The sequence below is a fragment of the Scardinius erythrophthalmus genome (assembly GCF_964197995.2).
Source record: "Scardinius erythrophthalmus genome assembly, chromosome: 12".
In the NCBI taxonomy this organism is placed as follows: domain Eukaryota; kingdom Metazoa; phylum Chordata; class Actinopteri; order Cypriniformes; family Leuciscidae; genus Scardinius; species Scardinius erythrophthalmus.
Window position 1 is genome coordinate 107,745 of NC_138232.1, and position 12,348 is coordinate 120,092.

General features: G+C 44.4%; 1 protein-coding gene across 1 annotated transcript in view; it reads left to right on the forward strand.

Annotated features, from left to right (window-relative positions):
- The first annotated feature begins 2,926 nt into the window (after positions 1-2,926).
- Positions 2,927-12,348, forward strand: part of LOC308700130 (histone deacetylase 4-like) — a 69,872-nt gene continuing 60,450 nt past the window's right edge. The window contains exons 1-2 of the mRNA XM_081381525.1: positions 2,927-3,017; positions 9,417-9,543. Coding sequence (XP_081237651.1) covers positions 9,522-9,543 — 22 coding nt within the window. The 5' untranslated portion in view covers positions 2,927-3,017; positions 9,417-9,521. The remainder of the gene's footprint in view (positions 3,018-9,416; positions 9,544-12,348) is intronic.

The following is a 12,348-nucleotide window of genomic DNA, read 5'->3' on the forward strand; positions in this document are numbered from 1 at the left end:
ATCATAGCCAGCTTAAAGGTTTTTGGTACGTATCCTAGAGACAAAGACGAATTAATGATATTAAGAAGAGGATCTATGACCTCTGGAAGCATCTCTTTCAGTAGCTTAGTCGGTATAGGGTCTAACATACATGTTGTAGATTTAGATGATTTAATGAGTTTAGTAAATTCTTCCTCTCCTATAACAACGAATGAATCAAATTTTTCCTCAGGGAGACTACAATGCACTGCCTGATGCGATACTGTAGTAGACGGTTGCATAGTTATAATTTTGTCCCTGATATTATCAATCTTATAAGTGAAGAAGTTCATAAAGTCATTACTGCTGTGTTGCTTGGAAACTTCTGGGCTTGAAGCTTTATTTTTCGTTAGTTTAGCCACCGTTTCAAATAAATACCTAGGATTATGTTTATTTTCTTCTAATAGGGTTGAAAAATAAGCAGATCTAGCAGCTTTTAAAGCCTCTCTGTAAGTAATTGAGCTCTCTTTCCATGAAATGCGAAATACCTCTAGTTTTGTTTTCTTCCAGTTGCGCTCCATCTCTCTGGCTGCTCTCTTACGGGCCCGAGTGTGCTCGCTGTACCACGGCGTTGGACTATTTTCTTTAATCTTCTTTAAGCGCAACGGAGCAACTGTGTCTAAAGTGCTGGAAAAGAGAGAGTTAAACGTTTCTGTTGTAATATCTAGTTCTTCTAAGCTATCTGAGATGCTGAGATGATGAAACTGATTAGGAAGATTATTAATAAAGCAATGTTTAGTGGCAGAAGTGATAGGTCTCACATATTTGTAACACGGAGTCGGCTTTGCAGCCTTGGCTAAATGCAAATTACACGAGACTAGGTAATGATCTGAGATGTCATCGCTCTGCTGCAGAATTTCAACGGCATCAACATCTATTCCGTGAGATAATATTAGATCTAGAGTATGATTACGACGATGAGTAGGTCCTGACACGTGTTGTCTAACTCCAATTGAATTTACAATGTCTTTAAATGCCAATCCCAATGCATCTTTTTCATTATCGATGTGTATATTAAAATCACCAACAATTAGTACTTTATCTGCAGTCAACATTAATTCTGATAGAAAGTCCGCAAATTCTTTGATAAAGTCTGTATGGTGCCCTGGTGGCCTGTATACAGTAGCCAGCACAAATCTCAAACGTGATTTATCGTTTACACTATATATTTTTACATTAAGCACCAATGCTTCAAAAGAATTATATTTAAAACTTGATTTCTTAGTGGTTTTGAAACTATTACTATAAATTACAGCAACTCCTCCCCCTTTGCGTTTCAGACGAGGCTCATGTTTATAACAGTAATCATATCGTTAACAACGAGTGCTTTTGAAGTAAGCGATCGAATATTCAGCAACCCAAGCTTTAGCATTTGCTCATCTGTAATATAGCTGTTTTTTATTTGTTGAACATCAATTAAATTTTTAACCTTAGTTGGGTTTAAACGTTTTTTGGATTTCCAAATTCGGGGAACAGACACAGTCTCTATATAATGATAGCTAGGTGAAAGAGGCTCTATGTGATGGGATTTATCTGACCTTGGTGACGTGAGGCCGCTAGCAGACGGTCGGTTAAGCCAGTCTGTCTGCTTCCTGACCTGAGCCCCAGATTGTCATGTTTGAGCTCTAATACTATGAGCCATAACACACATCTCAGTGTGTGTAACCCCCACGCCGTCTCGTTGTTAGAGACGAGGACCAGTCTCACTGACTACAGCAGTAGAGCTACGAGAGTTAACTTTCACAAGACATTACAATAATCTAAAGCATTAAACAGGAATAGAGATGTTTGAAATGAAAGAGTTTGTTAGTTGGGTGATACACGTTCACGCTTAATGAAATCTAATAATCGAAATGAAAATGCTGCAGTATTTAATTTGTCTTCCATAAAAAAGGGAGTGTGTTTACAAGGGAAAATAATAAAGGCATCCGAAGGCTGAAGAAATGTGTGACTTCACGACTGAAGAGTGTGTTTCTCTCTGAGAAAGAGTGTATTACATGATAATAAACATAAAAGTCTCAGTGCTGAGCGTTACAAGTCTGTCTAAGTCCAGTCTCCTCTGATACACAGATCGGTCTAAACTGTAATGTGCACTCATGCATTTCTGTAGAGCTGCTGTGAAACGATATGTACTATGAAATGAGAAATGAACAATATAAATAGATGTGAATTAAATTGTTCTGTTTTTTTAAATCCACTGCATCTATTCAGCAAAATGAAAATGAGTCTCACTGTAAGAGCTAACAATGAAGGGAGAAAAACTGAGTGAGACATTAGAAGTGCACATATATGTGATTGACGCATAATTCAGACTAACACAATCATCTTGGGGTGAATAATGTGCACCTTGTTGTAGTGTGACATCATTTGTAACACAAATAAGAAAATCACAAAAAATGGTGTCTGACCAAGCTTAAAATGAATAAATGTCACGTGGAAGACACAAATAAATTATACATAGGCTGTTCAAATAGAAAGGGTTGAAGCATGACTGTATGATAGCGGACTTGTTTGGATCTTGTGATCCTATAATCAAAAGAAGGCTTTTTCTCACAGAAATTAATGAAGATCTGCGGGATACAGGAATCCTGATGATCATCTGTCCTGAGAACAGTTCAATAGTTCTATACGTCTACAGTCCGATATCAGCCGTAAGCGAAATCTCTGTTTGCAGACACGTGATACAGCTGTTGTTTGTGTTTGAATAATGATTATTAACATGGATCCTTCAGTTCAGCAGGAAAGGTGAAAGATTACTGTATTGATCATTGCGCGTCAGTGTGTGTGAGTGACGTCAGCGCGCGTGCGGGTCCGAGCGCGCGAGTGATGCGTGATGATCCCGCCTCTACAGTCCCGTGATTGTACAGTCCCACTCTACACGTGACGTGATTCCATAATCAAACATCCAGTATGGCGGAATCTGTCAGGAAGCGTTCCTGCGTTCCTGCGTTTCTGCGTTCCGGAGGAGTTCCGACGCCTGGCGTTAATCCCGCGAGCCGGTGAGTGAGCGAGAGAGAGAGAGAGAGAGAGAGAGAGAGAGAGAGAGTGTGTGTGTGTGTGTGAGAGAGAGAGAGAGAGAGAGAGAGAGAGAGAGAGAGAGAGTGTGTGTGTGTGTGTGTGTGTGTGTGTGTGTGTGTGTGAGAGAGAGCGTTTGAGTGGGAGTGTGTATGTGTGTGTGTGTGTGTGTGTATGTATGTGTGTGTGTGTGTGTGTGTGTGTGTGTACCTGTTTTTCTATCCCGGTGGGGACTTCAACCTGAATGCACACAGACTCATGGGGACTCGTGTTACAGTGGGGACCTAAATTGAGGTCCCCATGGGTAAACAAGCTTATAAATCATACAGAATTAGTTTTTTTGGAAATGCAAAAATGCAGAAAGTTTTCTGTGATGGGTAGGTTTAGGGGTAGGGTTAGTGTAAGGGGATAGAATATACAGTGTGTACAGTATAAAAACCATTACGTCTATGGAGAGTCCTCACAAAGATAGTAAACCAGACATGTGTGTGTGTGTGTGTGTGTGTGTGTGTATGTATGTGTGTGTGTGTGTGAGAGAGAGCGTTTGAGTGGGAGTGTGTATGTGTGTGTGTGTGTGTGTGTATGTATGTGTGTGTGTGTGTGTGTGTGTGTGTGTGTGTGTACCTGTTTTTCTATCCCGGTGGGGACTTCAACCTGAATGCACACAGACTCATGGGGACTCGTGTTACAGTGGGGACCTAAATTGAGGTCCCCATGGGTAAACAAGCTTATAAATCATACAGAATTAGTTTTTTTGGAAATGCAAAAATGCAGAAAGTTTTCTGTGATGGGTAGGGTTAGGGGTAGGGTTAGTGTAAGGGGATAGAATATACAGTGTGTACAGTATAAAAACCATTACGTCTATGGAGAGTCCTCACAAAGATAGTAAACCAGACATGTGTGTGTGTGTGTGTGTGTGTGTGTGTATGTATGTGTGTGTGTGTGTGAGAGAGAGCGTTTGAGTGGGAGTGTGTATGTGTGTGTGTGTGTGTGTGTATGTATGTGTGTGTGTGTGTGTGTGTGTGTGTGTGTGTACCTGTTTTTCTATCCCGGTGGGGACTTCAACCTGAATGCACACAGACTCATGGGGACTCGTGTTACAGTGGGGACCTAAATTGAGGTCCCCATGGGTAAACAAGCTTATAAATCATACAGAATTAGTTTTTTTGGAAATGCAAAAATGCAGAAAGTTTTCTGTGATGGGTAGGGTTAGGGGTAGGGTTAGTGTAAGGGGATAGAATATACAGTGTGTACAGTATAAAAACCATTACGTCTATGGAGAGTCCCCACAAAGATAGTAAACCAGACATGTGTGTGTGTGTGTGTGTGTGTGTGTGTGTGTGTGTGTGAGAGAGAGAGAGAGAGAGAGAGAGAGAGAGAGAGAGAGAGAGAGAGAGAGAGAGAGAGAGCATCAGTTGTTTGTTATTTTGTCGCTGTTTTGAACGGAATGGTGATCCCAGCAAACACAGTTGTGGAAACGTCTGTCACCGACTGTCACTGTCTCCGCGCTCGCAACATTGTAACAACGTTGAGTTGAAACCGCGCCAGGGCTGAAGCAACAATGTTGCGAGACATTCAGCAACAGCCAGACACGTTCTTACAATATGTTTTCTTTATGCTAGATATAGATATCGCCCATTTAGCAAGTTATGTTTTGAGGTTAATTTTTTAATTAGTCAGATGTTAGATAATGGGTTAGGGTTATATACATTATATACAATTATATACATTTTAAATATTGTTTATCCTTATTATTATTTAATGGACCTACCAGTAAATTAATTATAATCAACAACTGCATGTGTACACTTTGAAGAGAAAAATGGCAGAAGGTTACGTTAATTCAACTTTATTAAAACTGCATATGGTAATCAAATTGCACTTCCAAAAGTCATTTGTGAAAAAAAGAAAAAACTAAATAAACAAATATAAAAATTTCTTTTAAGTATAATAAATAAAATATAAAAAGCAAAGAACATTTAATGAACAAATTTCTGTACATGGCAGACAGGGGAGCGTAATGTCTAATGTCTAAAATCAAAGGCTTTCTCACTCCGAAAACTGTGGAAATGGTGGTTCATGCATTTATAACGTCTCGGCTAGATTACTGCAATCCCTTATAGTGCGGTATATCAAGTTCTCAAATTGCTCGTCTTCGGTTAGTCCAAAATGCTGCGGCCAGACATTCTCAGATCTCTACACTGACTGTCAGTTCGACAGAGAATTAAAAAATGTAAAAAAGATTTAAAAATTCCACTCTTTGTTTTTAAATCTCTACATAACCTAGCTCCTGCCTATCTCTCTGAACTTGTTCATCCTTACACTCCGTCCAGAAGCCGATCCTATGGCCGGGCTCTGCTGGTCCCTCGCGTTCGACTCGAGCGTAGCGGGAGCATTAGCGGGAGCATTAGCGGTGGCAGGGCCGCGACTCTAGAGATTAGAACGGCCCGACCCTGTCTGTCCTCAAGTCTCTGTTAAAAACCTCCCTGTTTTCTTTAGCATATTGATCTCTATTCTTAAATTGGTTTTACCATTTTATATTTGAGTCTGATACTGTTTTGCTACTCTGCTGCTTTTATTTGTGTTTTAAGTGTTGTTATGCAGGTATTATTTTCTTATTATTTATCTGGTTGTTCTGTAAAGCACTTTGGTCAGCCTAGTGGCTGTTGTAGATGTGCTGTATAAATACAGTGAACTTGAACTTGATGATGTGAGGATGGCCGGGTTAAACATGAGGCGCAGTTTCTGTGAATGAGGGAGGGTTGCCATGACACACACACACACTCTCTCTCTCTCTCTCTCTCTCTCTCTCTCTCACGCTGCTCTGGGAACCTGATGATCCCAGAGACCCGGGTCACACACAGAACCTGATGATCTCAGAGACCCGGGTCGCACACACAGAACCCGATGGTCTCAGAGACTCGGGTCGCACACACAGAACCTGATGATCCCAGAGACCCGGGTCACACACAGAACCTGATGATCTCAGAGACCCGGGTCGCACACAGAACCTGATGATCCCAGAGACCCGGGTCACACACAGAACCTGATGATCTCAGAGACCCGGGTCGCACACACAGAACCCGATGGTCTCAGAGACTCGGGTCGCACACACAGAACCTGATGATCCCAGAGACCCGGGTCACACACAGAACCTGATGATCTCAGAGACCCGGGTCACACACACAGAACCTGATGATCCCCCAGAGACCCGGGTCACACACAGAACCTGATGATCTCAGAGACCCGGGTCACACACAGGACCCGGGTCACACACAGAACCCGATGATCTCAGAGACCCGGGTCACACACAGAACCCGATGATCTCAGAGACCCGGGTCGCACACACAGAACCTGATGATCCCAGAGACCCGGGTCACACACAGAACCTGATGATCTCAGAGACCCGGGTCGCACACACAGAACCTGATGATCCCAGAGACCCGGGTCACACACAGAACCTGATGATCTCAGAGACCCGGGTCACACACAGGACCCGGGTCACACACAGAACCCGATGATCTCAGAGACCCGGGTCACACACAGAAGCCGATGATCTCAGAGACCCGGGTCACACACAGAACCCGATGATCTCAGAGACCCGGGTCACACACAGAACCCGATGATCTCAGAGACCCGGGTCACACACAGAACCTGATGATCCCAGAGACCCGGGTCACACACAGAACCTGATGATCCCAGAGACCCGGGTCACACACAGAACCTGATGATCTCAGAGACCCGGGTCACACAAAGGACCCGGGTCACACACAGAACCCGATGATCTCAGAGACCCGGGTCACACACAGAAGCCGATGATCTCAGAGACCCGGGTCACACACAGAACCCGATGATCTCAGAGACCCGGGTCACACACAGAACCCGATGATCTCAGAGACCATCAGGTTCTGTGTGTGACCCGGGTCTCTGGATCACACACAGAACCCGATGATCTCAGAGACCCGGGTCACACACAGATCCTGATGATCTCAGAGACCCGGGTCACACACAGAACCCGATGATCTCAGAGACCCGGGTCACACACAGAAGCCGATGATCTCAGAGACCCGGGTCACACACAGAACCCGATGATCACAGAGACCCGGGTCACACACAGAACCCGATGATCTCAGAGACCCGGGTCGCACACACAGAACCTGATGATCCCAGAGACCCGGGTCACACACAGAACCTGATGATCTCAGAGACCCGGGTCGCACACACAGAACCTGATGATCCCAGAGACCCGGGTCACACACAGAACCTGATGATCTCAGAGACCCGGGTCACACAAAGGACCCGGGTCACACACAGAACCCGATGATCTCAGAGACCCGGGTCACACACAGAACCCGATGATCTCAGAGACCCGGGTCACACACAGAACTCGATGATCTCAGAGACCCGGGTCACACACAGAACCCGATGATCTCAGAGACCCGGGTCACACACAGAACCCGATGATCTCAGAGACCCGGGTCACACACAGAAGCCGATGATCTCAGAGACCCGGGTCACACACAGAACCCGATGATCTCAGAGACCCGGGTCACACACAGAACCCGATGATCTCAGAGACCCGGGTCACACACAGAACCCGATGATCTCAGAGACCATCAGGTTCTGTGTGTGACCCGGGTCTCTGGATCACACACAGAACCCGATGATCTCAGAGACCCGGGTCACACACAGATCCTGATGATCTCAGAGACCCGGGTCACACACAGAACCCGATGATCTCAGAGACCCGGGTCACACACAGAACCCGATGATCTCAGAGACCCGGGTCACACACAGAAGCCGATGATCTCAGAGACCCGGGTCACACACAGAACCCGATGATCACAGAGACCCGGGTCACACACAGAACCCGATGATCTCAGAGACCCGGGTCGCACACACAGAACCCGATGATCTCAGAGACCCGGGTCACACACAGAAGCCGATGATCTCAGAGACCCGGGTCACACACAGAACCCGATGATCACAGAGACCCGGGTCACACACAGAACCTGATGATCTCAGACACCCGGGTCACACACACAGAACCTGATGATCCCAGAGACCCGGGTCACACACAGAACCTGATGAACTCAGAGACCCGGGTCGCACACACAGAACCTGATGATCCCAGAGACCCGGGTCACACACAGAACCTGATGAACTCAGAGACCCGGGTCGCACACACAGAACCTGATGATCCCAGAGACCCGGGTCACACACAGAACCTGATGATCTCAGAGACCCGGGTCACACACAGGACCCGGGTCACACACAGAACCCGATGATCTCAGAGACCCGGGTCACACACAGAACCCGATGATCTCAGAGACCCGGGTCGCACACACAGAACCTGATGATCCCAGAGACCCGGGTCACACACAGAACCTGATGATCTCAGAGACCCGGGTCGCACACACAGAACCTGATGATCCCAGAGACCCGGGTCACACACAGAACCCGATGATCTCAGAGACCCGGGTCACACAAAGGACCCGGGTCACACACAGAACCCCATGATCTCAGAGACCCGGGTCACACACAGAAGCCGATGATCTCAGAGACCCGGGTCACACACAGAACCCGATGATCACAGAGACCCGGGTCACACACAGAACCTGATGATCTCAGACACCCGGGTCACACACAGAAGCCGATGATCACAGAGACCCGGGTCACACACAGAACCTGATGATCTCAGAGACCCGGGTCACACACAGAACCCGATGATCTCAGAGACCCGGGTCACACACAGAACCCGATGATCTCAGAGACCCGGGTCACACACAGAACCCGATGATCTCAGAGACCCGGGTCACACACAGAACCCGATGATCTCAGAGACCCGGGTCACACACAGAAGCCGATGATCTCAGAGACCCGGGTCACACACAGAACCCGATGATCACAGAGACCCGGGTCACACACAGAACCCGATGATCTCAGAGACCCGGGTCGCACACACAGAACCTGATGATCACAGAGACCTGGGTCACAAGTTGTTTCAAACCTGTATGAGTTTCTTCTGCTGAACAAAAAGGAAAATATTTTGAAGAATGTCGTTAACCAAACAGTTGATGGACCCCATTGACCAACATTAGTATTTTTTTCCTTACGACTTTGACCCGGGTCAATGAGGTCCATCAACTGTTTGGTTACCGACATTCTTCAAAATATTTTCCTTTGTGTTCAGCAGAAGAAACTCATTCAGGTTTGAAAGTTCGCTGTTCGTAGCGATGGCAGACGTGTGTGAAGTGTGTGAAGTTGTGTATGATCGTCTCTCTCACTGACGGATTGTGTTTGGCTTGTGGTCTATGCAGAGACTCCAGTCTGTGAATAAGAGCTATCTGAGATCTTTATTAATGGGTCTGTTTTTCTAACAGCGGCCGGTTGGATTTGTCGAGACGAGGAGCAGAAATCACAGCTTTGCTGGAACTACCTCTGAAGATTTGAAAACATTTGACAGATCGTCAGCTGCTCCGAATATCATGACTTCCCAAAGTCCTTCAGGTGCGTGTCTCTCATGATTCTGACTAATATCTTCCGTTTCAGCGTGTGAGTAGATGATGAGATTTAAAGTAATTGTCTATAAAAAGAAACAAAAACGGTCAAAGTTTCGTCAATGTTTGCGTATGAGTTTCATCTTCTGGCCCGAGCGTCAGTAATCCAGGATTCGTTTAATGATGTAATGGGATTTCCATCAAACACGGCTCAGATCATCCGCTATTCCCACCTGTGCTGTTAGTGTTGTGATCTCACACAGTTTCACTACAGGAACATTGTTGTAGTTTTCTAGAAATAATAATCTAATATGTGTAGTTCTGGATCTGCTCTGTTATAAAGGCCAGTGTCTATTGCGGTCAAACACAAAAATGTTTTGTAGTTGTTCTGGTGTGACTTCACATCAACAAGGTGCGTAGAAGAAAAGCGAAAGAAATACTGGAACAGGACCAGCAACACTTGGAAAGAGAATGGAGAGATCAAAAAAATAAAAAGCCCAGTTTCTTCTGTCATGGAGGTTTCTTGGACTCTCAGACACAGAGGAGTTCACTGCTGTTTTTAACTCTGCATGTTTGGATGTTATGAATGATATTGCTCCTCTCAGAATTAAAAGGCCTAAAGCTCATGCTATAACGGTGAAACACAGGCCTGAAGGAAAGCTGAACGCAGACGGAAAAGAGACAAATTGCAGGTTTCTTATGAAACGTTAAAGGATAGTCTCAGTAAATACCAGAACGCAGTTAAAGCTGCTAGAACAAAAGATTTTTCTGATTTAATAAGTAGAATTGCTCACTGCCCAAAAGTTTTATTTAGCACAATAAACCCTTTTTCATAAGGAAGATGGAACTGATTAAGGAAAATATTGTGCCTTCTACTATTATTGTTCCCAGGCCAAGTTCTGGTATATTTGATCTGGTCTCTCTTCCAGTCCTAGCGGATATAGTTAAACATAGCTACTCCACTGGATCCCATTCCTCCTCGACTTTTAAAAGATCTGTTTGAAATCATGGGCTATCTATTGGGAATAGTTCTTTAATCAAGGAATTAAGGGTTAGTGTTGTTACCAACACCTAGTGTTGTTCCACCCGGCCTTAAACCAGCAGTGGTTTCTTACCAGGCCTTGATTTTACAGAGCTACCAAATTACATACCAAATTACCTTTTTTATATGAAATTATATGAAGGTTGTTCTTTCTCAAATAACCATTTTTCTATCAGAGAAGGATATTCTGGATAAATTCCGATCTGGATTTAGAGCTTTTGTTTTTAAATGCGATATATAAATAAATAAACGTTGAAGTTGAAAATTCCCATCAGGATTCCCCAGCGTCGTGAGCTGACGAAATCTGACAGGCGTAACTGCAGCGCTCTGATTGTCCTGTTTTATCAGTCCTGTCCCTCTTTATCCCTCTTTCTCATCTGTTTATATTTATCTAAGCATCACTCCAGTAGCTCAACTAAGGGATATTTATAGATCATGGATTCTGCACGTGGGCCGGACAAACAAACGTGCCGATTGTTTCTGTCCCTCCAGACGCCCGCTAATCCCCCAATCCCTCCATCTGACTCCTGCTCCGTCTCACATCTGTTCCCAGCGCCGGAGTCTCGGATCACGCACGGAAGCTTGCTGATTTTAATTGCAATCGGCCCAGACAAACAAAAGAGCGCAGCAAGCCAGCGGGTGAGAGAGATACTGGATGTTCTGCCAACATCCGATCACAGTCCACACAGGACCCGTCACTGCTATCCCACCTTTGACATCGCAGGCATTTGTCTGTGTGCATTCCGGACACTGATGTAAAGATCCTAATGATATTGCGTCTAATTAAAGTGATGATTCGGCATGTTCCCAATTTTGCCTAATTGCCACATTCAGAAGTCCTTTCATTTTTCAGTGTTTTCATGCCTCTCATTGGCTCAATGGCTCAATGGCTCAATGGCTGCTCGCGCATTACAGAATAGGAGATGCTGCATCAATTATTTTGACAGTACGACGACTAGTAGCCGGGAAATACTGTAAATTAATTCTAAAATTTTCTTGCATTGTATAAATACTGATTTCTATGGTAGTGATAGAGGAATATCAAAATAGAGTCTTTGAATCATTTATTCAAAATAGACCGGAGCAATTAACAATTAAAATTGTGTCAGAAACTCTAGTAGATTACATGTTATTTTGTTTAGTTGTCTGTTCAGATTCGCTGTTTGAAACTAAACAAAATATATATATATATATCCTGCGCTTTAAGAGGAAGAGTTATGATGGTATTTTTAGACCTGCTGGACATTGTTACTCTCTCCTGTTCTGTGGCTGAGGAAATGCTCATCCGTCTCATTAGTAGACCAGGAAACTGAAGGAAAGTGAACAGCACAGATGCTAAATCAGGATCTGACCCAGATCAGTTAGGAATAGGATCTAGTCATATATCACCTCCATTAATGTCACTGCCATGGCTTTTTCTAGCATCTTTTTAAGCCTGTCATGTATAATCAAAGCAACATACATCACATTAACAATTTATTCTGGTCTCATTTTTTTCAAGAGCAATATCTTCTTATTGGCGTACATTAATATAGCGAAACTTTTACCAAATGAATTGGCCTCTACAAAATGGTATAGCAAGAAGTCCTGTTCATAACAGGCTTGAGAATGTTGTTTTGCCTGCAACTAACGACTCTGTGGCATCTTTAATTAAAGAAATATGGAGCTGCTCCAGTGGATGAATGGATGAATGGATGTTGGCCACTTCTTTCTGCTCTCCGAAGTGCTCTGTCAGACCTGAAGCATGTACCAGAATTAATCAAGCTTATCTGA